General features: G+C 44.3%; 1 protein-coding gene across 1 annotated transcript; it reads right to left on the bottom strand.

Moving 5' to 3' along the window:
* Positions 1–2742: 2742 nt before the first annotated feature.
* Positions 2743–19441, bottom strand: LOC115364015 (neurexophilin-1). Its single transcript, XM_030058416.1, has 2 exons — positions 19388–19441; positions 2743–3516 (listed from the first exon to the last, which is right to left on the bottom strand). Exons 1-2 carry the CDS (start codon positions 19439–19441, stop codon positions 2743–2745), a joined length of 828 nt encoding a protein of 275 aa, XP_029914276.1.
* Between the last annotated feature and the right edge of the window lie 7781 nt (positions 19442–27222).

The following is a 27222-nucleotide window of genomic DNA, read 5'->3' as shown; positions in this document are numbered from 1 at the left end:
CGTCTGGAGGGTAAGGGGGCCAAGAGGGTTGGGATGACGAGGATGAGGAGATGGATGAGTACAGCAAGAGGCAGTGGCAGTGTTCATGCACATGGGTTGGTAGCCCATGCATTTTACACACTGTACATGAAGCTTTGTATCTTGTCCAGCACTACTGGAAAAGGGCCTTGAGACATTTGTCAGGCACTGCTTGAACCAGTTAGTTTAAGTCGCTGGCTAACCTACATTTCAACTGCATGATCTGTCGGGTTACTGTGTCTGAGCCGTCAACCATAAATATTGCATGAACCTGGTATGACTTCAGATCCTTGCAATGCTACAAAAATCAGAATCTGATTACCTCCACGCAAATTGTTCCTACATGGCCTCTCATAGCTGGCATTCTGATTGATAGCAGCCTCTTCAGGAAAAGTCCCAGTGCGAGGATTGATTGTGAGACACTTAGAGATGAGCCAGGCAGATCTGTTTTACAAACAGTCTGTTGTCAACAAGGGAGAGATGCAGCCAAGCCGATGCATATACCGAATGAAATATTTGCTCTACAATAAAACAATCACAAGCATGGGAAGACAGGGGTTTTATTTGGCCAGATAAACAGCCTTTTTAATGGCTGTGGGTGGCTTAACTGTCTGTCCCCTGCAGGCTTGCTTTAACGCTGCTGCCATTTGCTCTGGGCCAGAGCTCTATTTGGCCGCAGATGGAGAAGCTACCCCCCTCTTCAAGAGTAAATTAAAAACTCAGAGCTTTGATGTGCAGATTTACAGGTCTTTGTTACTATCTTTAGCTTTGTGACTGTTTTTTTTTTTTTTCCTCCCTCCCTCCTCCTCCTGCTCTCCACGCTTGGACAGAGCAGCCAAAGCAACCCATTTATGCTTGGCCTAATGCTACCCCCCACAGGAGAATGACTTTATGGTGACCATTTGCTGCTGGGCCCTCTTGGGACAGTACTGGATGGTTTGGACATGCACACACACACACACACACACACACACACACACACACACACACACACACACACACACACACAGATCTGGCCTGGGCTTTACCACTCATATATTCACCACACCAATAATGTGAAATCACGGTTTAATGACTTCTTACACCTGTCCTGTGACCGCTCAGTGCTAATGAACCGTACTGTCATTGTGTCCTTATGAGCAGGATGCTGGTAACCTCTCAGCACACAAATTTCAGGGTGCCTAATTCGTGGCTCCATTGTACGCTGCTCTCTAGTGATATTGTTTGTGAGAGCAACATGAGATGGGCCAGCCAGTGGCCATTTATCTTAATGAGAGCAGTTAACTCTGGGCTGAGCTCTGGCTGCCGACTCCATGCAAAAACACAGCGATCAAAGAACGTGCTCTTATCCTGCTACCCGCTGACTTGATTTTTAGGAATACATTTTGCCCTCTCGTTGAAACCTTAATTAGTTCTAAAGGAGATTAAATTATATGTAATTATTATGATAATATTTTCATTTATTCAAGATAACGGGCAGACTTTAGTGAACACAGTATTTGTTGGGAGAGTGCAATCTCCCCCATGCAGTCAAAGTTATCAAGGCGTGAAATCAGGAATCCTGACGGCAACAAAATGTAATCTTTTTCATACAGAGGGGACAATAGAAGGAGCTGCACACGCTATGTCTCCTTCTCTCCCCTTCACTTTAATTAAAAGAGCTCACTGAATCTCTCCCTCTCTCACTCCCCCGTCTCTCTCTCTCTCGCTCGCTCTCAAGTGCGGAGGGCCAATTCTATCTCTATGCAGAATCTAGTTATTTCTCTTGCACTGAACCTGTCTTAAGCCCTAGCCCCAAATCTTTGTTGAGCAATTGCTTTTTCATGCAAATTCTATTTTTTTTCTGTCCATCCCTCTCTCCCTCTTCCACTAAAATGGAGGTGACATAACTCAGGGATATGCTGAGATTAGATCTGCTAGACCTTAAGAGTAAACATTGCACATTAACACAGCCTGATGGAAAGCTTACATAAATGAGAATGTGGACAAGGAGTAACTGAATGGGGACCAAGGAAGAGACTTGTAACATAGCTCTGGGATGGCTTTCAGTTCACATAAAAAACAAAATGCCCTTTGAAAAAACCATAAGTGTAACCTGAACGATCCTATGGTTACACTTTACATTCAGTTGCTCTTTGTGAAAGAAATAACGCTGTATGTATTCTGTGGTCGAAAATTCATTACAATTCAGATTTTTTTTTTTTTTTTTTGTCATTACACTTCAAGGTGAGATTGAGATGCTTATGATATATTCTGAATTTGTGCACAATTTTCCCTAGAATTGTACAGTAGCATGTAAATGCATATCCGCACTAAAAAATACTGCTTTTAGAACTTTACAAAAGAGCAACACTGTAAAGGGTGATGAAAGGACAGACAGATAACATTCACTAAATGACTTAATGAGAACGACAGAAGTAGCTGGTGAGACGGGTGGCATCTAGAAACTGGGTTGAGGTAAGAATGTGCGTGTTTTTTTCGTGATTTTCGCTACCAGTCCAGTCAATGAATGCTGCAGTCAAGCATTCCAAATGCCTCATTATCTGCATACTGTACTTTTTGTTTTGCATATATGTTTTTACATGGTACAATAGTCAGGCTACAGAAAGGGCTTTTTAAGGTGTCTCACTGCCACAACGGCAGTAAGGATGATTCACAGCCCAGGTTTCCTCCTCAACCCCGTCTCCTCTCCCCTCCCTCCTCTCCTCCCCCTCTATGTAACTTCTAGCCCGAGGGCAGGTAGGGCATCTCGTTGTGGTAGTTGTAGTCCGGGCAAACCTTTTGGACCAGGCGGTAGTCCGTACTGTAGAAGGAAATGTAGATACAGATGACCTTGAAAGGCTTGGAGCAAATCCAGGACACATGGCTCTGAGTCTGCTCCTGGAAGCAGGTCTTGGAGGGGTCGTAGTTGCACAGCGAGGTGCGCTTGCTGCGATCCACCTTCTCATAGTCCACGCGGCAGTTGAAAATCTTAGAGTCCTTGGGGTAGACCACGCTCTGGCGCTCCAGGTCAAACTCCACCGCCTTGACCGGTGGCACCAGGCTCACAGAGATGTTGCCCTGGCCGGTGGAGTTGTGGCGGAAGTAGACGCTAAATGTGCCGTTACCGTGGTCCACAATCTTGCCGGTGATCAGCAGGTTGAGCCGCACCGTCTTGATGTTGGAGTAGAAGTCTCCCCAGCCGAACATTTTCTTGAACTTGCCGGTCTTAACGATGGGCCGGCGTTTCACTCTAGAGGTGGAGGTGTCGGGCTTGAGCAGGTCACTGCCCAGCATCTCCCAGAACTCCTGTTTGGAAAACTCATGCTTGGAGAAAGGGACCGGGGAGCGATAGGGCAGCTCCAGAGAGGTGGCGTTCGCAGCTCTGCTCTTGCTGTGAAGCATCCAGCGGCTCAGGGGGGAGAGGGGAGCCTGCCCGCTTAGGAGACCCACCGTCTTGGATGAGTCGTCTGAAGAGCTCTTGGGACTCGAGGAGTCCTCTTCTTGACCCAGGGCCAACTAGAAAGAGGAGGCGGAGGCGGGAGGGGGAGGAAAAAGGAGCGAGGAAAGAAGAAAGGGGGTAGTGAGAAAATAGAGAAAGAAAGTAGGCAGTTATTAGCAAGGGAGAAAGAAACGTGGACAGAAAAAAAATTACAGGTTTAATCGATACTTAATTTACCGTTCATACCTCTAGTGGTAGTAACCGTGACATTCTATCAATGTTATATATATAAATAAATGGTTGAAATTTTGCAGGTATTGCTGTTATTACGTTCCTTTGTTTACCCCGGCTGAGGGAGAAAATACTCCTTTATGTCTAGTTTTCAGGGAGCCTATGTAATTCCCCAGGCTCACTAGTAATGGGCTCATATGCCTCCTTGCAGCTACTTGAGAGGCCTGAGGGATCGAAGAACAGATTTAAACAGAAAATCCACACAAAAACTGAATTCACATAAAGTATGCCATTCCTGTGGTCTATTCTCTTGGGCAGTTTAACTGATACTTCTGAGCGTGAACAATTTTCTTCAAAAGCGAGAATCCTGAATAGCAATACTCTGTCAGAGACACTTTTATATCTTTCTAAGTTTCCTCAATGACAGTGGAGGTTGGATATGTGGTTTTGCACCACAATTAGCTTCATTCATGACAGCAGTAAAAGAGTACTTATACTTGCGTTGCCAAAACTGCATTCAAAGTCCTTTCTCAACGTCTTCAAATTCAGCCAATGTCTACACTAAGCCGGGTGGGTAAAACTGAAAATACCGCACAACACCACATTAACATTTTCAGAGTTTGTTTCCACGCTGAAATGCCCCAAAATCCATGTTTTGGAGCAGATTGAACTGGTGTTTTCCACCCATGAAGCTGTGACATTTGGAAAACTCTCCAAAGTGTGTCAGTTTGAAAACGACAGGAAAAATGGAGCTATTTGAAAACACTGACAAAGGATCGCCATATGGTCTTGACCACAGTCTAGCATTAAGCATGCAGTTTATACATGTACGCCTGCACGCGGACGTAAAGCCAAAACAGAGACACAGGATGCATTTTCAAATTTACCCAACTTTGTGTGGACATGGACTGGTTCAGAAAGGGAGTCCTGAAGACATCGCAGATTAACGTGTCATTTCTCTGCCCATGTACAGCCTGAACTGTTAAATTCATTTAAGACTAATGTAAAGATGCTCAGGAATGTAGACTAAATTGGGAATCTAGTTATATGGTGGGCTTTTAGTGTGAGTGTGAATACAGGGGAACTATTATTGCCTTGATAGATTTGCTTGAAGGATGAAAGGTGGATAGGGGGGCAGAAGAATAAAGCCTAATGCCCAATTAAGACTTTCAATGTTTTAATTAAAGAAAAAAAAACTGTATCGACACACACACAAAGCTGTCAGATGTTAACATCAATTGAGGGGAGGCGAAGAGGAGAGAGGAAGAGATAAGACAGTGTGGCTGTGCTCAGCTCAGCAGTGGCTTTGTGAAGATAGTGTGAATGTGAGAGCAGAGTAATGGGTAATTATTCAATAATGATCCATTAACAGGTAGTCGGCATCGTTTGTACTGCGGAAGCATCCGGCATTATTCTGTTGTCTTTGATCTGGCTGTGGACAGGACGTTGTGTGAGGTCTGCCCGCTGTGGATGATGATTAACACAAACTGTAAACGGCACTTTAAGCAAATGCGAGTGAGGGAGCAATTAAGTGAGTGACGGAGTGAATTTGTGTGTATCTGTGCATGTGTGTGGTTGTGCTGTGCCCTGAGAGCGTAGGGGTTTTGCAATGATACATAATGCATGTCTCTCTGTCTGTGCTCTGATCCATCCACTGTCTTGACTGCCAGGGCTTCCTTACACAGGCTTAGTCAGGATTATTAAGTCTTACTCATTTTTATTCCATCTTATGTAGGTTTTTCAAGTTCAGTCAGATTTGTTCACTTGCACCACAGTCAGTCAGCGATATTGATTTTCTGTCTCTCTAAAAACATGTATTTCCTTTCATAACAACGTGTATCGCATTGCAACTGCCTTGCTAGGATCCCCGCTGTTGTGGTTGTGGTCTGGTATTGGACTCAGATGAGAGGACTCCCTTTCCCTTAATCTTGCTTTATTCCCGTGTGGGCGCGGGGGGCTAGACGCCCTCTCCTCTGGTTACCTGACTTCTGCTACACTACACTGCTGCTCAGATCCTTCAGCTTCACCACAGGGACCGATGCTCAGACAAAAACCATCAGCGGCTCTGACAAGGACTCCTTCCTCTTGAATCAGATAGTTGTGGTAACATCTCTGAGAATCCCTAACTCATTAATAATGAATGGAAAAAAATTGGGAGAGCTGAAGACATATTGATTTTAATCTCTTCACATGTGTCTTTTTTTTTTTTTTTCTCCTTGCCAGGGGAGTTGGGGCCAGGCGGCATGACTTTGATGACAAATACTCCATTCCCCATGGTTTCTATTGAAAGACCAGTTTGTGTTTGATTTCTCTTCTTCAATGAGCCAGTGGCTGCTGGGCACAGAGGGTAGCACTCTGCTTGCCTCCCCAGACGGCACTTATGAGTCCCCGCAGTGTCCTACAAAAAGGCCCCTTAGGGGTTCTTGGAAATGTGTCATTCTTGATTTCTATGGACCTGCCCCTTGCTTTTATAATCCTGGTAATTTCGCCATCACCATCACTTGTCTAGAGTGACTCTCCGATGGTGCCAGCACTCATCATATGTGAGCAAAAACATGTTGCAGTATGCTTTGTTGTGGCTTACATACTGAGCAAGGCATCCTTCTCTCTTGCAGTGTCTTCATTAGCGAGTCTGAAGGGCCAGGCTAGAGGAGGAGAGATGAAGTGAGCATTGTGCTATTGTTCAACAGAAGATTTAAGTGTCTGGCACTGCTGGAGGTGTCAGATTCAGTGTGCAGCATCATTGTCAAAGACAAATGTTAGAATGAGCTTAATATGGCTCTGAAAAAAGCCCCACATTGTAGCCAGAGCTGTAATGATTACTGCAGTACCTCAGTAAGACAAGACATGCTGTGTGGACTGGACCATCAACATGATGCCTTTTTCATGAGTACTTTAACTATTAGTATGTTTTTTTCTGGCTGGAGAACATGAGATAGCAGCCTATAGGATGTATCTTTGCATGTATACATGAATTTTTGCTTGTGTCAAACATTAGGTGGTCTGGTGTGTCTCTGAACAACGGGGTCACTGAGGTCACACATTACATAGGCACACATAACTAATTTTTAATTATTAGTCACATATTATATTACGTTTTGACTCTATTTTGGAAACTGCATACTGTTCCAGCTATCTCTGCAGTCACATTGAGGACAAAATAGCTCTACCGCACATTTAACTGAGGGAGTATATGAGGTGTAAGATTTAACTACCAGGCTGGTCCCAACCTTGACATATGCAATGTAAGCAAGTTGAAACAGTGAAGAATAACCCCAGTGTTCATTGCTAAATTTACAGTGCCAAACCATTAAAGTGATATTTCACTTTAGTGGACTATTTTCACTTTTCTAGCATGCATAAGCCCATATTATTTTATGAACTGTCAAGCGCTAATGCCGGTTGCCTTGGGAATTCATTAGGATCTTTTTCTTTCATATTTAAAACGCAGCCCAAAAAGTCGCTTTTCTCTAACATGAACTACGGTCAGCTCATAGCTTTGAGGGAGTGCTTTTGCCTGTTGCTCACATCAATAACAGGAGTTGGAGCCTCCATTGCAATGGTGGATCATTTCCAAGGCATCCACTGCAGTGCTTGAGGAGTACTGTCTAATTGGTCATATTAAGATATGCATGTTAAAGGATGTTAATATTCTTCCACGGCACAATTCTGCTTCTGAAAAGCTTTATTCTGCAGAGAAACACTATGTTACTTTCAGTATAAGTTTGTTTTGTTTCATGGAGCTTGGCAAAATCTATCCCAGCTACAAGTACTGTAGGGAAAGTGTGGGCGATGGACAATCAGGTCTTAGTGTGGGGGTGGAGGTTCGGGGTGATTTTGTCATTTGTCATATGTGCTAAGTGAGTCAGTGAAACGGCTGGAGAGGATGGGAGGTGGCTGCAGGCTCGGTCGCTGTGGTAATTGTGAGTCATTCAGCCTCAGTGAGTACAGGCCTTAGGCCTCTCTCTCCCAGCAGGAGAAGGGAAGAAGTGGGAGGGGAGGGGAGGGGAGGGGGCACAGGCCTGCCAGTTCCACAGGCAATAATCAGCCTGTTACACTGACAGGTACACCATTTTAACCCCCTTCCCCTGGTGCTGGTAACACACTATTGCCATAATACAGCACGGAGATCAGGGAGCAACTTAACTCAAATCTGTGCCATAACTCGCACACAAAGCACAGCACTCATGACAGGCCAGTGTGTCAGCCACAGAAGTAGGCTATTGTTCCAAAATTACACTTGTGCTAGAGTTTACACATTCAAATTTCACCTCTCGGCTGCCTGAAACTACAGTGTGTACAGTGTGGTCGATATGCTGAGAACCTGCCTGTCAAGCCACTCAGCAGGGTTGAAAGCGTGTGCTTGTCCTGGGGAGCTGACAAGTTCAATAAGCACTCCATTTTCCTGTGGCTGTTGAGTTGAAATCTTCATCTCTAATATGTCATCAATTTTTAATTAACAGCCCAGGCTGCTCGGATTTCTTAAGTGTTCGTCAATGCTTTATGTTTTTTTTTTTCTGTGTCTCTGTCCTCTCACCATCTCCAGATCTAATATGCTCACTGCAGGAGACTTCTCTGTTACATGATTAAAGTCTGAAAATGGCTGTGCCCTTATAACTAATTATTCTTCTGGCTAGTGTGAATCTGAAAAGAGGTGAGAGACAGAAAGGTAATTTCACAAGAAACAAGCCGTTTGACTGTTAATGAATAATTTACTACGGCTTCTAGGGGGTCGCCAGAGCTTAGAAGTGCAATGAGCGAACAAACTCGCTACACTAATCTTCTCCTTTTTTTCTCTTTCCCCCCCTATATCTTTTCTGTCTTCATATTCCCACCTCCAGCTCATTTTGGACGGGTTCAGTTGTGGGATCCCAGTGGATGAGGGTTCGTTTTGTATGCTGAGGGAGAAACCTGGCTCTGAATTGGCTATCAAATTTTTACATTATAAGATATTGACAAGGTGGCGGAGCTGAGCGGTAGGGGGACACTATGGGAGATGGTTCCTCCTGGGAGCAGGGAGCAAAGCAGGGGCGGACGGGACGGAGCTGATTAAAGTGCTGCTCCAGTATTCACACCTGTCTGATAAAAGCTGAGGGGACGTTACTGTCGTCTCATGGAGGTCTGGGTATAAAAGCCTCCACCTGGGTGCTGTCTTATCAGGCTTTGTTGTCAGATTATTTCTGCCCCTGAATTTTGAACACTTTCCCAAGAGCTTATAAACACAAACGGGGCGGTAGTAGCCTATAGAGCATATGGAAGTGGCCTTGAGGCCCGGAGATTTGAAGGCTTGAACGATCTGTATGGGGGCAAGAAAATGAGTATTTCTCTCCCCTTGCTATATATAGTAGTGGAAAGAGTGCTGGAAATTGCAGCTCAAGTAGAAGTATTGTTCCTTTGTTGATATTTTGCTGATATTTATAATTTACGTAAGCAGAAGTGAAAGTGCTACTGTAGAAACAGTAGCTCAAAACCTCAGTGCTTCTAAGGTAATAATAGCAGCTCATTTAAGATAAGTAAATAACATTTTTAGATGTGATCTTTTCTGTACAAGTTCATAGGACACTCTTTTTAACCTTTTCAACCCTGCCACCCCCATCAGTGCGTTTGTCATTATAAATGCATGCTGTGTGGCTGAGCTTTGTTGAAACCCACAGAACTTTAGTTTTATTTACTTAGAGGAGATCCCAAGGTTTTCAAAGACACCAAATGTGTCCAACTGCACTACAGTGAAGTGTGAATAAAATGATGAACAATAAATTGAGATAGTTTCTCTTTGATGATGGTAATGGTACAGCCACATAACAATGGTTTCTTGGGTGTGACCATTTTGCTTCGATGAAGAGTTGCAGTCAGCAGATAAAGAATATGTACAGAATGTGACATTGTCGTAAAATATGGAAAAAAAATGTTTTTCTCTCTGTGTAGCTACTTAGGGGTACTTTAAGGTGGAAAATCTGAGATCAAGGGCTTATTGTGACATTTGGAAATTACACCAACAAAGTAAAGCCCATTACTTTTCTGCTCTCTGTTGACTGTTCTTTCACATTGAAAGGCTCAACAATTTGTCACTTTATGATAGTTGAGTGTCTGATGATTATGGAGAACTGACAAAACTTCTACTCTTATTATGAAAATTATGTGGCTAAATACACTACTTAAGCAAAAATGCGCTTGAATAAATGTAAAACTGCTGGTTAGTACATAAAAAGCTGCCCAGTTATTATAACAGAGTGTATGAGCAAGGTAGTTCAGTCAGGAAACTGTTCAGGTACCATCAGCTGGTTGGTTCCTGACTGGTCCGCTTTTCAAAGTTAAGCAATCATCATCTCACTTTCTAAACTGAAGCCTTTTAAATGTCATGTCAGCTTACCTTGACAGGGTGCTTGTCTAGCTGCCCTGCTGCTGTGTTACAGCAACGGTTTAACCCCCCTCCTCCACAGCTGGACCTGCCTACATCTGTTTTTACGTTCTTGGGGGGGATTTCTTTTATCTCTACAAAATATGTATGCAATCATGATCCAAATGTATGCAGCAGCTAACATAAAGCTTGTCTGCCAAAGTCCAACCCACTGTCACACTTCATCATTTAATAAATACATTTCTTATATGTGAGTTGAGCTGACTGAAATATAGTTAATTTTTCTACCTCTGATGTGCTCTTGAGCAAAGCACTTAGCCTCCACTTGCTCCAGTGAAGTCGATTCGTTGACAAATCAATGAGGCTCTATCTCACACAGGCTCCGCCCTCTACTGGACTCTGCGGGTAATACTCTCATCCAATCACATGCACAGACTAGCGCACTGACATTTACATAAACACAATCAGCCCGATCAGGCTGGCCTGCCTAGTGTGTGCATGGTCTGCACAGTATATAAGACTGTGTACCAAACTATCGGCATCCTTTCTCCCTCAGCGATCAGCAAGAAAAACTGTGGTGGCGGTCAGTTGTGGCAGCACTGGCTGTCATTTTGCAGACGTGCCATGGCCAAGACAGCTTCCTCCTCCTCTCTGTCTCATTCCTCCAATGTTGGAGAGAGTAAGACGAGAGCAACTGATGGTCATCCTGGTTGTGCCGGGCCGCTGTGGTATGCAGAAATGACAAAATTCCAGCAGTCCGACCCTGGACAGTCCCTCCATTCTGGGGCGCTCTGTCGCAGGAGGCGGGCACCATAGGCACGATGCCCATGTTGAAGCAACCTCTACAGGCTTGGCTCCTGAGAGGGACAGGCTAATGCAGACTGGTTTGTCTGTAGGGGTCGTACAGACTATCCAGGCTGCTAGGGTGGGATCCACAATTGCCTCCTCCAAAGCAAAATATTTGGGATTCCATTGTTGGTGCGAGGAAAGGAGGTTAGATCCCCTGACGTGTGCAGTCGGATCTATTCTTTCCTTTTTGTAAAATCTACTAGAGGAGGGGCTGTCTCATGCCACTATTAAAGTGTATGCAGCAGCTGTTTCCTCCTGTCATGAGTGTTTTAGCGACAGACCGCTCTTCGCCCACCCCCTTGTGAAACATTTCTTTCAAGGGGTCAGGAGACAACGCCCAGTGATGCATGCCTCCACCCTCCAATGGGAACTGCTGCTGGTGCTCGAAGCCCTGGCTATGGAGCCGTACAAGCCCATGCGGCGCTCCTCTCTGAAGCGCTGTCATTCAAGACAGCTTTGCTGTTTGCATTGACTTCAGCCAGGAGAGTCAGTGAGTTGTGTGCCTTTTTGGTTCACCCCAGCTGCTTCGTGGTGATTAAAGTGGTGCTACTCTCAGACCGAGCCCTTCCTTTGTTCTTAAGAACATAAGGAGTTCATTTCAGTTGTGAATGATACAGCTGGATGCATTTTGTCCTTCACCCCACGTGGGAGACAGGCAGGCAAAATTGCATCTGCCATGCCCAGTACGCACATTGGCATGCTATGTTGAAGGCACAGCCGCGATCTGACGGACTGAACAGCTGTTTGTGTGCTACGGGGATGGTGTGGCTGGCAAAGTCCTATCCAAAAAGCGCCTTGCCAAATGGCAGTGTGAGTGCATCTCCCAAGCCTATAGGCAGGTGGGAATAGACCCTCCGACTATGGTTCATGCACACTCCATATGCATTGTGGCAGTGGTGTGGTCTACACTCCTGTCTATTCATATGGTTCTATCTCTTGGAGGTGTGAGTGTCAGCTGACCCCCCTTTCATTATACCTGGTCATTACACCTGCATTCTCCCCAAGCTCCTTGATTATCCTGGTCAGTGAGGTGGGCAGGTTGTCTCTGCCATGACCTTTTACCCTTACGAATTTAGGCCTGCCAGTCCACCTAGTTTCATATTACATGTTCTCACTGGGATGGATTGGGCTTCTTATTTTTCCCACTTAAGCAGTCTACACTGGAAAAGTAAGAGGGTTGTGGCAATTAATCAGTAGTCAGGTCGGGACTCAGTGAGGCTGCTGTCGGATTGTAATGTCATGTCAGGGCATTCATTCATCAGGCTCCAGCCACTGTACCCAGTAGAGGGTGGAGCCTGTGTGAGATAGAACGAAGGGTACAATATTGTAACCTTCGTTCTATAACCACAGGCGGAGCTCTGTACCTATGGACACTGCTGCTCCTATACTGCTCGCTGAAGATGGTTATGGACGCAAAATCAGTGCTATCACAACTGACCCCTGCCAGTTTTTTTTTTTTTTTTTTTTTTTTTTTTTGCCATTCATAGAAGAAGAAATGCTGGGGGTAGCTTGATACACTGACCATGCACACACTGGGCCAACTGTCCTGATTGGCAGACTGCATTTATGTAAATTTCAGTGAGCTAGTCGATGCGTGTGATTTGAGGAGAGTATTACTCACAGAGTCCAGTAGAGGTCTCCATCTGTGTTTATAGCGCTAAGTTTACAAGATTATAACCTGTATTCTTTCTCACACAGGCCCCGCCCTCTTCTGGACTTTTTGGGTACAGTGGAAGGAGCCTACTTTCTTTTTGAATATACTGGTCATGGTCCAGGTGTCATTGTGTCTGAATATGTGAACATGAAAGAGTCAACTGCTGGAAAAGAGTACGTCTGCTCAAACTCACTTTCTCTGGAAAAATAAAGATTAAAAAAAAAAAACATGTAGCCGACTCCGACAACTGCACATGACATCATTAGTGTTCTATATTCTTCTTCAACACATAAATATCTTAGCAATTCTCAAATCAATTTAACTGCACTTTGCAAAAATCCTTCCTATTATCCATGTGCTATACTTAAATCTTCTCTTTCAAGCTTTTCAGCCTAATTCCCCAATCCCTGTGGTACTGCACTGCTCTAATTGGAAACCCCCTTAAAGACCCTCAGAGAGCGCTGACTGGACACACACACACAGTTCTGACCCTGAAAATCACCATACAATCACTGGGCAGCATGCTGGTGAACTCCACACTGCAGGTTCATTCAAGCAGAACAGGCTGTTTACAGATTGTGAGAGAATTGAGAATACAAATGGGCTTTCACTCCCTTGTCTCATTGTGGAGAGGTAACCAGCGGCTGCAGTCCCGCGCTGACGAGGTCGGCACAAGACTCGCAGCCTGCTGCATCAGGATAGCTTCGGTTTCTGTCGGTACTAACATATAGTGACAGCCCAGTGTCCCCCACTTCAAATAAGCCAGCGCCTCCCCCCTTAGGTCCCGCATCACCCTATCTAATATTGTCTGGAAGCTTAGATACTGTAAGGCTGCAAAAATCTCATTCTGCGGTAATATTTTGACACATCCCAAAACGGTGTGGTCATTCTGCTTTTCCACGATGCAGTAAAACAACTTTCACCATTATCAGTTTTAGCAGAGCCTTGCCTCTTTTTCAAATTAAAACGTCTGCAATGGATTTTCCTATTCTTAGTTATCTATCCATGTGAAAGTTGTGTGCATCTGTATCTGTATCCCCTGTGAGTTACACCCACTCATTGCACCCCAGGCTATGAGACACTCTTCTTTTAGCCATATTCCTTAATCTACCCTTAGCTATCCAAATCAACAGACAAACCTACATCTATTCTTCTAGGGTCTGCTCTGTCTCCCCTGCAGTCTACCAGAGAGCTATGCCACAATAAATTGCGCTGGCTTGTGCAGACAGTGTATTCTGTCTCAGGACAGCGTTGCGCTTCACTGTGAAAGGCTGACAGTGTGTCAGGGAGCATGCTTTCTCTCTCTCTCTGTGTTGCTCAATCTCCCTCGCTGTCTGAGCTGTGTTGGTGGAGTTTCTGGAGGCTTGGGGGAGGTGGGGAAATGGCAGGGGGTGGGTGTTCCTCAGCGGGTGGTCAGGGGAAAGGCGCACCTCTGGGGTCATTCATGCCGTGGCTGTGCATAACTCAAGCTGTTTTGTACCCCGGGCAGGAAGCCACAGAGCCTGTCCATTATAACACCAGCAACCCTTCTTCCTGCCCCTTCTAGAGCAATGTTTATTCATGTATATATATTGTCTCAGTGATGCTCTTGGGCTCTGCTTCTGAAGTTTTTTGCCAGGTGCTCTAACTAATTTAACCAATGCTGGTCTGCTAAATCGTTCTTCTGCCCTTAATGGATAGCTAACAGAGGAGTGTATAAATTCGATGCCACGGCCTGCTAATTCTCCCACTAAAATCGCCCCCTTTTGACAGAGCCATTGTGCTCACAGGACAAAGTACAGGACAGATGTCATCAGCACAATGCACTGTTGTCTCCGTAGCCCCTGGTGCTATTGTGTTTATGTAGTTGATTCTCCTCTTATGATAGAGATTTGACAACAATGAATGACTTTTGTGGGCTGGCTGCCTGCATGTGAGAGACTCAGAGAGATGGATGGTGGATCAAGTAGGAGCTTATGGTCTGACATACAGATCGCAAGAATGACGGCAAAGGGGGAACGAGACAGAGACGCGAGAGAGTGAGGAAGACAAGAGGCAAGAGCAATTAGTATTCAGGCTGCTGCCACTGCCTCACATTTGTGTCTGCATGCAATATATTCTGTATGAGACAGTAAGGGTTTTCTATCTGTGTTCGTCTTCACAGGACCAGGGTGGTGTTTCTGCTTAGCTGTGGATGTATCTGGGTGGACAAGGTCAGTGACCCTGAGAGGATGGCAGGTATATAAGAAACATGAATCAAAGGCTTTTTGACAAGCCCAAATGGGGAAAGGAGTCTGACGTGGTTAGAATTAACCTCAGACAGCCTCTGCTTCTCTTCATGTTTGTACAATATGTGTTTGTGCAATGATGTCCCAATGCTGTCTTGGGGTCTGCCACGCAAACAATGTGTAGTGCCAGCTGAACTGCTATATTGCGATTTAACTGTCCTATTGTTGTTTCTTTGTGTTGTATAGCCTATATGCCCCTTACTTTTGTAAAAGGCTGTGGGGTTTTGTCGAGCTTTGACTGAATAATTTGTTTAAACTGACTTCATTTAAATAATACTTAAACAAGTAAAGGTGCTGGCGGATGAGAAAGTCACATGGAGGATGTTAGTTGGAGTTTGAAAATAGACAGCTTATAGGTGCTACATTCTAATGTCGGCTTAATTTCTGTTTTCAAATTACATACAAGCACAGTGAAGGAAGGAATGGTACATAGGCCTTGGAATGCCTGTGAATATCTGCACAGAAATGACATTCTGCACACAGCTACAGATTGGGGAATTCAGTTATCAACCATGATGACCAGTGTCTGTCAGCGCTGAAAGCAATCAGAGGGAATATAAAGGAGTCCTGTCTCTCATGGCCGCAGAGAAGCTACCTGAGGCAAATCACATCCCTTCCAGAATATTCTCATCTTGTGTGAAAGAGAGCGGCTGCAAGCTCAATGTGGGAATGTATAAGGGAGCAGAGCTTCTACACAGCGATCTTTACTATGTGTGAAGGTTACAATGCAAATCCAAGACCAGAGCTCCATGACAAATAAACCCTCCTGTGTATGTATGTATGTATGTTTGTGTGTCTAAATTTGTTCCTGCATGTGTCTGAGCAGGCAGAGATTCCTTAAAATGTACATTTACATTTTAAAATGTACCCTTTTAATTAAACTTTTACTTAAGCAAGCAACTTGAGGAAGAGCAAATGCTTATTTCCAGAAAAGGCTTGACTGTAACACAGTCAGCTGGAGCAGTTTTGAGTTTAACACTGCTCAAAGGCACTTCATCCCTCTGTTAGCATTATTTTAGGTTCTTGGGGGAAAGAAGAGCTTATTCATACCCTTTCTCAGATTTGGCTAATTTTTTTTTCCTGTAAGATTTTTTTTGGCACTTTGATTTAATAGTTTATTTGATGGTGATAGTAGAGAGACGGGAAAAGCAGGAAAAAGAGAGAATGACCTGCACACAAAGGGAGCAGGTAGGATTCAAACCCAGGCCGCTGTAGTAAGGATATGTAGTATGCACTCTACCAAGTGAACCACTGGTGCGACTCCAGATTTCACTAACTTGTCTGTAGATTAACATTTAAATCATGAACTTTATGCTGCATGCCATTCAGCTACTGCTGCGGCATTAATTGCACATGCATTAAGTGTCTTTCTTGGATTTGCTTGGATTGTTTCATCGCAAGGGAAAGCAAATCCCTGAATCTGTGATCAGTGATTGAGAGGCGTATTCTCTTCTACCGGTGACGTATAACTTTTTCATCTTTTAGCACATTATCTAGCTCATTTCTAGACACTGACCTCTTCTTGCTCACTATTTCCCTTCCCATTTCTGTCCTCTTTACACCACTTTGTAGTTTCCCTGCTTCATCTTCCTTCCCATGTGCATAGTTATCTTCTATAGGCAACTGTCGTTCATCCCTGTCTTCTGCTTCGAGCTTTATCTCAGTCACTCAAGTCTCCTTGCATATTCTAAATGTGTTTAGAGGTTGAATTATGTAAGTTAGAGAGGCTGTAATTTTCACACCCTGACTCTCCTCAACCGTCTACTGGCAGGTAATCACTTTGAGACGGCTGATTCCCGGTAAATACAAAATATCATCACTGTAAATATTTCACAGATTATTTTCTTGATATATGCATTTGACGCTGTGAAACTGCACGCTTAAGCCATTTAGTTCATTGAAAACAAATCTAGTCAGCTTCCTGAGCGTCAAAGATGAAAAATAACTGTAGCCCCTGCCAAAAATAAACACAATTTCTCCAGCAGTCAATTATGCAGCTGAAATGGTTTATATTATTCATAACCTTCCATTCAAATACTGACAATAATTAACACTTGAAACATATCATCCATCATATAAACAACAATCGCAGTGGCACCTTGTGTTAATAGTAGTCTGTATTAGTATCCACTAGAAAAATGTCCCTTGAGACCTGAACATACTGTGGGAATTGCAAAGCTATTACAATAGAAAATCATCCAAATTGAATTTTAACGCATAGTAGGCTTTTATGATTATTAATCACAGCTCTCTCGTATAATAAAAAGTTAGTTAATTTATTAATTGCGCCATAATTTATCAATGTCACGCGGCTAATGAATTACCCAAGATCTCCTGCTGAGGGATGTCATGTACGTTTTTCATAGATACATGGTCTGAAGGAAGAAAAAAAAAAGCCCAATTAATTTCATTATCATTAGCTGCAGACCTTCTAGGTTACAATAGGCTACAGCCCTGCAGCTTTAAAATGCTCCCAGAACCAGAGACAACAGAAGAGTGAGTGTTAAGCCTATCATCTCACATTCTTCCAGCAATACAATGGATGAAATATCTGAGCCTTTTCTTCCTCATATTTTAGAGTCAATGTGTGGCCTCTTCTTTCTCTCCACACTAATCTGTCTAAACAGCTTTGTCTGAAATAAATAAATCTTTGTGTTTTGTCAATTAGGACTGTGCTGCAGTCTGTAGGCCTGGCCAGCAGCATATCAAATCACCACAAGAGCCATTATTTCAGCTGAAGCAACAGAATATTTGAGTCTTAATGTTGTCACATGAAATCGCAAGGTCACCTTTGAAGAAATGCCAAAACATCACTTGAATATTTCCATTCCACCTCTTTGCTGATGATTAAAAAAAAAAAAAAGAGCCGTTCATTTCCTGGGCTCTGTGATCACTAAGCTCCTCAGCACAGGGGTTTCCGCAAGGAAGGATCGTTCAAAGTTTTCTCATGTTAATCAAGAGCTGATTTCTCATCAAAGGTGTCTTTTTAATAAATTACAGGAAATGGGAATAGGTGATTGAAGCTTGATTTCTGAGTCCCAAAATTTTGGAGGCATTAATTAAACTATTATGGACATTTGATATCACACATTGGTGTTTTAGGAGTGTGGTTACTAAAAGTGGGGGTTGTCGGAAGGGCTCTAGGGGTCCCCAAGTATAATATAAAAGGTCAGTTTTATTATTATTTCACTTACTAGCCCATTAGGAGAGCAGAATATGAGAATGACTAGTCTGACCAGAGATCTCACCATCCGTATGCTCTCTTACTTCCCCACTTGCAGTATAAATTCTGTACTTAATCATATCTGACAGTCAAAATCACCTCAGCCGGGGGTCCCTGGGACAAAAAGCTTGCCAGGTGCTTGGCATAACATTTGCTATTTAGTGGTCTTTGACTTAATATGAGCCCCTGTCTAAAGGTATTAAGTCAGCCATCACCTTGCTGAAACTCTTTAGGAGAAACTGTATTTAGTCAGTCTTGTGTAAAGTGAAAGAGGGACGTCCATTCTATAGTTTAGGCCAGAGACAAAGTGGAGAGTAAACCCACCTTAACTCGGTTTATCCTTATTTTGTTTGTTTTAATTTGCCGAATTGAGCTGACCCACCTTTTGAATTCACAGTGTACACCACGGGGTTTGTCTAAGTTAATATGCTATTCTCTTCTTTGATAAAGAAAATGCACACATTATTTTTTTCCCCTGACCGCATAAATGCTTTCTTAATGATTATTTTATATTGGTGAGGTTTGCTTCTAGTTACCATCACTGGAACAAAGAGTCCATTGATTTGAGGTCATATTGTTTATCCAACTTTTTGTTTAATGCTAGATCACTGACTTGGGACAATGGACTACAGTAAAAGAGTAAGCCTGCCTGTGGTCCATTAAATTTACAGTTTCGCACATTGTTTTTCCTCAGTGTGCAGTCATGTTACATCCACTGAAATAATCCCAAGATCTGGAAAGCAGGAGGGTGTATTTGCACGGTGTGGCTGTACGCTCCAAATACGCACAGGACAGACTACCGACTGTGTGTTTATCGGAGGCGCGGTGCGCTCTGGACGCTGCAAGCACGGCACCACTGGGTATGGTATGGGGCACTCGCCACGGTGTAAGCCTAAATAAGCACATTTTCGCCTCGTTGTTCATATAATTATAACTGCCGGACAAAGCTCTCCAGAAATGAATTTGGAAGCCCTATCTAAATCAAACACACACCAGAGGAGCATTCAGGATGCCTCCAAGCTGCGTTTCTACAAGAGTCTGGTGACCTACGCCTGCTCATTTATCATATCGACAAGATGTTAATACTATCTTAACAGCCATCAGTCATCGCCCTGATTTGTCCTCAGAAATGTGATCTATTAAAATAAACGAGTTTAGAGGGTTTTGGCAGCAGCTGATACTGAGGTGCAGAGACTTTGCTGTAGGCTGCCACTCAGGGTTTAGTGAACTGAATCGAGCCCCCCTGGCTCCGAGACGCAGCGGTCACACGCATGCAGAAGCCACTAAATGAACAACAGAAGCTAACGGAGCAGGATGCATGATGACCTGACCCTGACTTTTCCCCCCTCTCCCACTCTTTTCTTACCAAACAAGCGGTTCCGTTGAGGAGGAGCAGGATGAAGCCGCGGTTGGGACGCATCGTTCCGGCGCGCAAGACCCTCAGCTCCCCCTCCCCGGCGTAAAATAAAAAAAAATTAATTAAGTAAATAATTAATTAAACAAATAAATCCTGAAGACGAGCTTTTCCTCCTTCAGGAAGTCGCTCTTCCTCCGGTGCCGGATCCCTCACGGCTGACACACGGTCCCATGTCCAAGGCAGGCTGAACTGCTACCACACACACCATGGAACCTCTGGAAACCACTTGGAGCCCTTAATTATGATTGTTAGTATTGTTGTTGCTTTTTTTTTTTTTTTTTTTTTTAATCAATCCCGGGTTTGAGTCAAATTAGTTGGGATATGAGAAATCCACGAATATGCAGCGTTATCATCCATGCAAGAAATAAACCAGTGGATGAAATCCCAGCTCAGAGTGAAATGGGGTGAGTGGGAAGTGTGTAGATCATGTCTCGTCATCGGTGTTAGTGGGGATCCTATAGGGATGAACCAGCCTCCTGCAGAAACTGAGCGATGCTGGCAAGAGCGCACACACGTTTAAACAGTTTCTACTCTCTCTCTCTCTCTCTCTCTCTCTCTCTCTCTCTCTCTCTCTCTCTCTCTCTCTCTCTCTCGCTTTCCCCCCCTTCTGCCCCCCTCTCTACTCTCTCTCTCTCTCTTTCTCTCTCTCTCCCTCCCTCTCTCTCCACCAACACCCCCTTCCCACCCCCCCCATTCAGTTTTCAGTTCAATCCAATTGAATTCACCTGACTTCAGTTCAGTTCAATGCGCCTTTTATTGCCAAAATATTTACTGCAACATCACAATTAACGTGTTTGTCTCTCTCCCGAGCTCCTTTCTCACATGACTTTAATTCAGCCCACAACAGACTGATTGACTGACAACTATGTGGGCACTTCTCCACACCAAGCATGTCATTAGATGTAATCATCGCTGTGGGTGGGTGGAAATCATTGATTGGGATGGACCAAGACTGTTTTTCTGGCATCAGTGTTTGTCACAACAAAATCAGCATGTGTGTGCTGTGATAGCCAAGGATATTACTTTGATTGCTGCCTGATTACGTAGAACCATATTAACTTTACCTTTGGCTTTCGTTGAGTTTTGCAGCAGCGCAAATTTGTCGCAAAGCTAAACAGATCACTCCTCCCTCCCTCCCTCCCTCTTTCCTGAGGCTGTCACATCATGCCGGCTATAATCAGATTGTTTGGCCCTGGCCTGTCCTCCCCATAGGCCATTCAGTGATCCAGAGCCATGGTGTAGAGTATTGACATACACAGTGAGCGCCGATGAGCAAGTGAGCGTCACCTCAGTGGAGTGTGATTAATAAAGACTTTCCCAATAACACACAGTTCATTAGGAGCAGCTTAATGGACTGCAATGCAAGATATCGCAACCCAAAGTCCCTTGGTGCGCCACGGCTCCATTTCTGCTTAATTAGGCACATAGATGAGCTTCGGTTGGTCTGTCCTTCTCTCTGTCCGTCCACCTGCCCGTTTTTGCCACTGTCATCTATCTTACGGATGGAGCAGAGGATCTTGTCTCATCTTTCCCATTCCTCAAGTGAGCCTCTTTCTATCAACACCATTTGCCTTGGATCAAGCTATTTTGAACCTTTTGATTTCATGGGTTTTCTGCACCTGCTAATAATGCATGTGGTGTATCCTCTTGTCCTGTTGGAAAAGGGTTAATTGATCTCAGTTCAGGGGTTAATTGGCTCGACATGCCCAGTGCTGAGGGATTTGACTCCTGAGGTGCAAGGTCAGGGGTGAGGGGTCAGCAGGAGGAGACGAGGCCTGTGGAAAGGCCGTGTCAATCCAATATGGCCAAAACATCAAAGGCTTTTGAGTGGAGGAAAGTCCTCAAGATGACTGCTCTCTTCCACCCATCGGACTGCGAGCACCGACACAGATTTACTCCTCATTACAATGCAGGAGACACTGATGAACGATGGGAATGAGGTCATTGGCTTAGGAGGTTCCTTGATCTCTCTCTCTCTTTCTCTCTCTCTCTGTCTCTCTCTCTCTCTCTTTTTATTAGATTATTTCAGACTCTAAACGTGTCTCTGTATAATTCTAGCCAGCCTCTTTAGTTGCCCAGGGTACCAGGGAGCTCTTTGGGAGAGGAAACAGCAACCTATAAAGGGAGATCCGCTCCCCAACGCACAATCTGGAGAAACAGCAACCATAATAAAACGCCTTTTAAAACGGAGCACGTTCATTCATACACACACTTTCACTCCTGCACATAATTATAGGGCCATAACTCAGTCTGTGTACTCTCTGGGGAGCACCCAGACAAGCAGCTCTGCTATTTTTTACTCACTTGAAATAAGCAGCGTGAATGCTAAGATACCCATCATTCGGCACCCAGGATCGACTTATCTTAATGTTGTTTCACACACGACTCACATCAGCATGACAAATAGAAAATGCGTATTTGTATGCTTCCTTTTTATTCCGCTCTCTTGCCAAACTGCAACAATTGTGCTCAATCATTGCATTACTTGACACGTAATCCTATTTCACAGTATAATTCAATTTGAATGAAGAGCTGCAGGCAACAGACAGCCTGGTGAGATGTCAGGGACCTGGACCGCCGGGTTCATAACTGAGTATTGGCTGCCCTCTAGTGTTTTCTTTTACTTTTGCACCCGTAGGACAGAGACACAAGTGGAGTAGTTGTGGTCGTGATGGGTGGGTGAGGGGATATCAAGAGCCTAACAAGATTCAGTGGGTACAAGGATATATATATAAAAAAAAAAAAAAAACTTTTCCAGAGACTACAGTTTGTTGCAGATGTATGTATACAAATTAGTAGCAGAATTCATATGTAATTAATCTGTGAAAACGTCATGCAGTCATAAATCCACCGTTTGGAAACCCTTTTCTGAGTGGTATAATGGGCCCCCCCAGCAGACACTAGAGGGAGCTGTAGTCAAAGGAAACCCTTGCAGGCACTGGGTGGGTCTGACCCTCGAATACTGTAGGTGTCTTTGGCAATTTGTCAAGCCGGTGCCTGTCAACGTGAGCCAGGTGTCGTGCCTGTGTTTGTTTGCTGGACCAGTTTCCGCTACTGGCGCACATCAGCTGAGAGCAAAGGAGGCTGTTTGTTTGTGGCCCGTCTGACTGGGTTTGGTCGTGCAGACGGTCTCAAACTTCAAGGGTCTGGCAACTATTTGAGTTTTTTTCATCCAGTTTTGCCTTAATCTAAAGAAAACAGGGGAAATAGAATGTGTTGTTGTGCAGATGTGAGGTGAGGAAGGTGAAACTTGACATCAAAACAAGAGGGAGATTAACACCAGCTCAGATAGACTTTGTCTGTCTCGCCCTCTGTCGTTTCCCCCCGCCCCTCTCCGCAACCTCTCTCTCTCTCTCTCTCTCTCTGTCTCTCGTGCTCCCCAGTTTTAATCTCTGATCTACAGACATCCAAAAAATATGAGGCACTTCAGCAGCTCGCCGGACTGAGTGCATCTCTATGAGCTGCTCAGCGACGGTGCAGTCTGTCATCCCGCCCTCTGCTAGTCTAAGTCTATGCTGAACCGAGGACAGGACACAGTAAGGGAGCAGACTGTGAGGGAGGCAGGAGCGATGACAGAGGCTGGCACTAGAAAAATGAGGGATCGAGGGATGAAGGGAGGTTTAAATGTGGATTGAGGGATGAAAAGAGGCCTGGATGGATGGAAGAGAATCAAATCTCCAGCTCTGGGGAGGTCTACACACTCAGGCTCCATTAATCCCACATAGATCTCCCGTTTCTTTATGTTTCATTTCCTCCTCCGCTCAGAGAACAGGAGAGGAAAAAATCTTAGTTTTCCCACTTTTCAATTTTCCCATAACCACCAATCCATATGTTTTATTGTAGCACTCTTATCGAGCATTTAATCATTACATGGCATCTGTGTTTGGAGTGCTTGTGTGTATTTTCTCTCACTCTTTGCCACGAAGAATATTTTCAGAGGTTGAATATTCACCTTTCTCTCCCTCAGGCATCAGCTCTCCCTCAGGCTTTGCCTCAAGTCTGATGGAAAGTTTATGTTGGGTAAGTATACCACAGAGGGTTAATTGAGTCACGGGAGGGAAGGGAAAGAAATTTGGGACTTGTTAGCTTTTTAATTTTCCTTTTTTTCCCCCTTCCTTGGAGAAGAGTGGATTACTTCCAGACCTTGACAGGGAGACTGACAGAGAAGTTGGTTCCATCTAAGTTTTTCTCACCGTTTTTCTTTCCCATTTTCTTCATGCTTTCTTTGTCTGATTTAATTCTTTTGTTCCTCAAAATTTCCTTCCATTTGTCTGTGTTGCTTCAGTGGGAAATTGCCACTGTTTGGCATGATGGGGAAAAAATTAGCATACAATGCAATAGGTAGTGCTGCCATAACTGCAGGGCGACTACAATCTAGCTAGACTGCTTTGAAGTGCTGCGAGAGAAAAACTATAAGGATGACAGAGAGATTGGTTTAATTAAAAGAACAGAAGGCTTATACTTTCACACTGAATGATGCTCACCTGGTCTCACCTGTACTGTGGATGTGCTATTTTCTCTCTCCCAGCCAGGTTCAAAGGCAGACTATGCAGTTTCAAAAGGGAGGACACGCTACTTTATTTACTAATATTAAGGATGAGACTGAGGAAGGCTAAAACCCCTCAGGTTTATGCTAAGACTAATAACCCATAAAATTTTAAATGATATGCCTGTCTGATATTCCTGTCTTGAGTCTAATGATTTGATGTCAAATGTGCACAAAAGCATAAACAATGGAGGGAAATAATCTTTTATTTTTTTGCTATGATGGGGTAATAGAGTTGTCCTGAACTCCTGAGGTATGTCTAAGGTCTATTCTTTTGAGAAATGAGTGGGATTCATCATTTTCCACCACATCAGAACAAGGTGGGGTGCCCTCCCCTTTGAAACTGCATAGTCTGCCTTTAAACCCTCATATGCTTCTGATCAGTATTGTGTCCCTGCTTGTGACCCGTCCACAGCTCATGTTTGGGTCCTGGCGTATCTAAAGGTGTTAGTGACTCAGCTCTGCATTGCTGTTTATTTGGATTTGGACAACATGGGGGGGCAAGAGTGACTCAGTCTTAACACCAGTGGTTTTCAGCTTTACCACCTTTCCAAAGCCTACACTGTTTAACCTCCCTCTAATACTAAAAATAAATATCACTGGGAGCCCAGAGAGACCGTTTTGGATTTCCCACTGTGAGGCAGTGATGGGGTTCATTCAGATTCCCCCTCATGTCTATCGAGTGACACGGCTTAAACCAATCTGAGTTTTTACATAACCTTTAACCTTAAACATGTAACTTGGTCCACTCACAAGGGTTTCCTGGACGGTTATTGGAACCATGTATCACGGTTGTTCAGCCCAAGGGCTCAGGCCTCATACATTTGTGTTTTTGTCAAAAGTCCTTCCAAAGGAAATCTATTAACAAGTGGGTCTCCTTAATCAGCATGAGTGATGGCCATCACTGTTTTGTTAAGTAATAGAGAAAAAGTAGAAGCAGCGTCACAAGGTCATGTTTCTCTGTTCCCTGATGATGGTGGCTTATGGTTCACACTGCTTAGCATATTCATCATTTGCAAATTATGTGATAAAAGAACAGCTTTTGGAATACTTTCTTATTTTTTTTGTCATTTCCAAAATACAAACATTTGGCTTCAAACCTTGCTTGAAATTCAATTGCAGTCCAGGGTAATAAATACATCCCAAATGAAAACACATGGATGTTACAAAGTTTGTGACATGTTCTTGAGGAATTATTTCCTGGCAAAGACTTTTCTGGAATGGATGTCAGGTGATTGACACTGATATTAGATCGCTCAAGCCAGGGACAATTAAGTAGCCATAAAACAGAACCTCTGTCAAAACCAAATTAAAGCCTCATGTTTACTGTGATTGATTATTTTGGGCAATTGTCAAGTCTGCAGAAGTTGTTCTTTACACTGTGCAAGAATGAACGGCGGCAAATGGAATGGAAGAAATGCAGGAAAGAAAAAAAGCTCTGATATCTCCAACTATAAAGACCGTGCAGACCAGACGGCATCAAGAAGAATGGAAAAAAGAGGGGCAGCCAAGACTACTGGCGCAAACTTAACAGCATGATCTTTTAAAGTTCTCACACAATGGAAATCTATCAACTTGCTTCAACTCTCTTTAGAGGATCACCATTCAGTCGCCCCTACCAGACCCTCTGACATGCATAATAACAACACCAGAGAACAGGTGAGGCTTTGTTCTGCCCACTGCACCTCAATTTCCTTTGTCCTCCATCCTGATAACAGAGAAGCCTGCAATATGGCCCAGCCTATATATGTATATATCTATATTCTTAAAGAGTGTTGTTCATGGACAGTTTGACCACAGCAGGTTGCTCCATATGGTCTATGTGCTCTTATTGGAGTTGGTCTTGTGGTCCTGATGCGGCATCATCGGGTTACACAGCTTGACAGAAGATCAAAGCGGAGCCACCATCAGCTGGGATGCTCTGAGCATCAGAGACACTGAGCGAAGGTCACCAGGCGGGGATGAGGGGCTGCTGGGAAGGTGTCCGACTTCAAGGTCTTTGAGTGGCGCTGTGTCGTTTGCCATTGTGAGGTGGACTGCAGGTGGGTGGGTGGGGTCCCGCAGGGGGAAAACAGCAGGGTGCCCTCAGGGATAGGGAGGACATTGACCCTTTGAAGTGGGATGGGTTGCGACTGTGCGGCTTTATGACACTCCCAGAGCTCCACCCTGCTTCAACACCACATATGGACACCTCCAAACCACCCAGGGGAGCGCTATTGCTCCCAGAGCCAGGCAGTGTAACTTGAGAGCCACTGTAGCAGCCTGTCAACCACTGATGGCCTCTCCCCATTGGTCCAAACAGGAAGCGAATGCAACTCTGTGAAGCCCTGGGGTCGAACACTTTTCTAACAGTGACAATTGGATTAGGTTCTTATGTAGACCAGACGGCCTTGAGATCCTTGAGATCACACAGGTAGCATCACACTTTGACTTATACACACACTAGCACATGTGTCTTTTAAGTTTACTTTAAGTTTCCCTATCATGTGCAGGCCAGAACGATGCACTTCATCCACTGTGTGATGTCATCATTTTCATTTTTATTTTATGATGGGCAACCGATAATTGAAGTGTACTTTTGTTTTCAATAGATGAGTCATCCAGTCCGCAGTGCTGCCCTTTCTATCTTTAGACCATGCATTTATTTTTTTGCACAGTCTTTATGTGAGCAATCTAGCAGCCTCAGACGCACACCTCCACTCAAGGGAGACACATGGAAATATCAGTGTTTTATAGCTTTGCTCACTCCCACCCTCCCTCCTCCTTCTCTTTCTCTCTTGCTGCCTCTCTCTCTGCTCTTTTCTCACTGTCCTTTTCCTCTCTCTGGGGTAGATGAGGGCATGCCACTATGTCTTTCGCAGACTTAAAGAAAGATGAATAGACAGATTTAATGCCACTGGAGCCAGCTTGGTTGTCTGGTCAAAGCATTTTGTGCACATGTCCATGTGTATGCATGTGTACATGTCTTGTGTGCGGATGTGTGCATATGTGTGCGTGGGTTTGTGTGTGTGTGTGTGTGTGTGTGTGTGTGCACGCACGCATATAAGTGCATGTAAGCATGTGTTGGCTGGCTCTGAGGAGCAGCGGTGCATACACTACCATCAGTCAGAGCACAGAGCCAGCCCTGCTTTAATGGGCACCATAATTAAAAAAGCTTTTAGAGGAGGGTGTGCCAGTACAGGGGGCAAGGTGGGGGTGCTGCTGGCTGGAGGCTCTGATCAGTGCAGGATGACTGCAT

The sequence above is a fragment of the Myripristis murdjan genome, chromosome 8 (assembly GCF_902150065.1).
Source record: "Myripristis murdjan chromosome 8, fMyrMur1.1, whole genome shotgun sequence".
NCBI classification, from domain to species: Eukaryota; Metazoa; Chordata; class Actinopteri; order Holocentriformes; family Holocentridae; genus Myripristis; species Myripristis murdjan.
The sequence above is the reverse complement of the archived record's forward strand: the minus strand, read 5'-3'. Positions and strand labels throughout refer to the sequence as shown.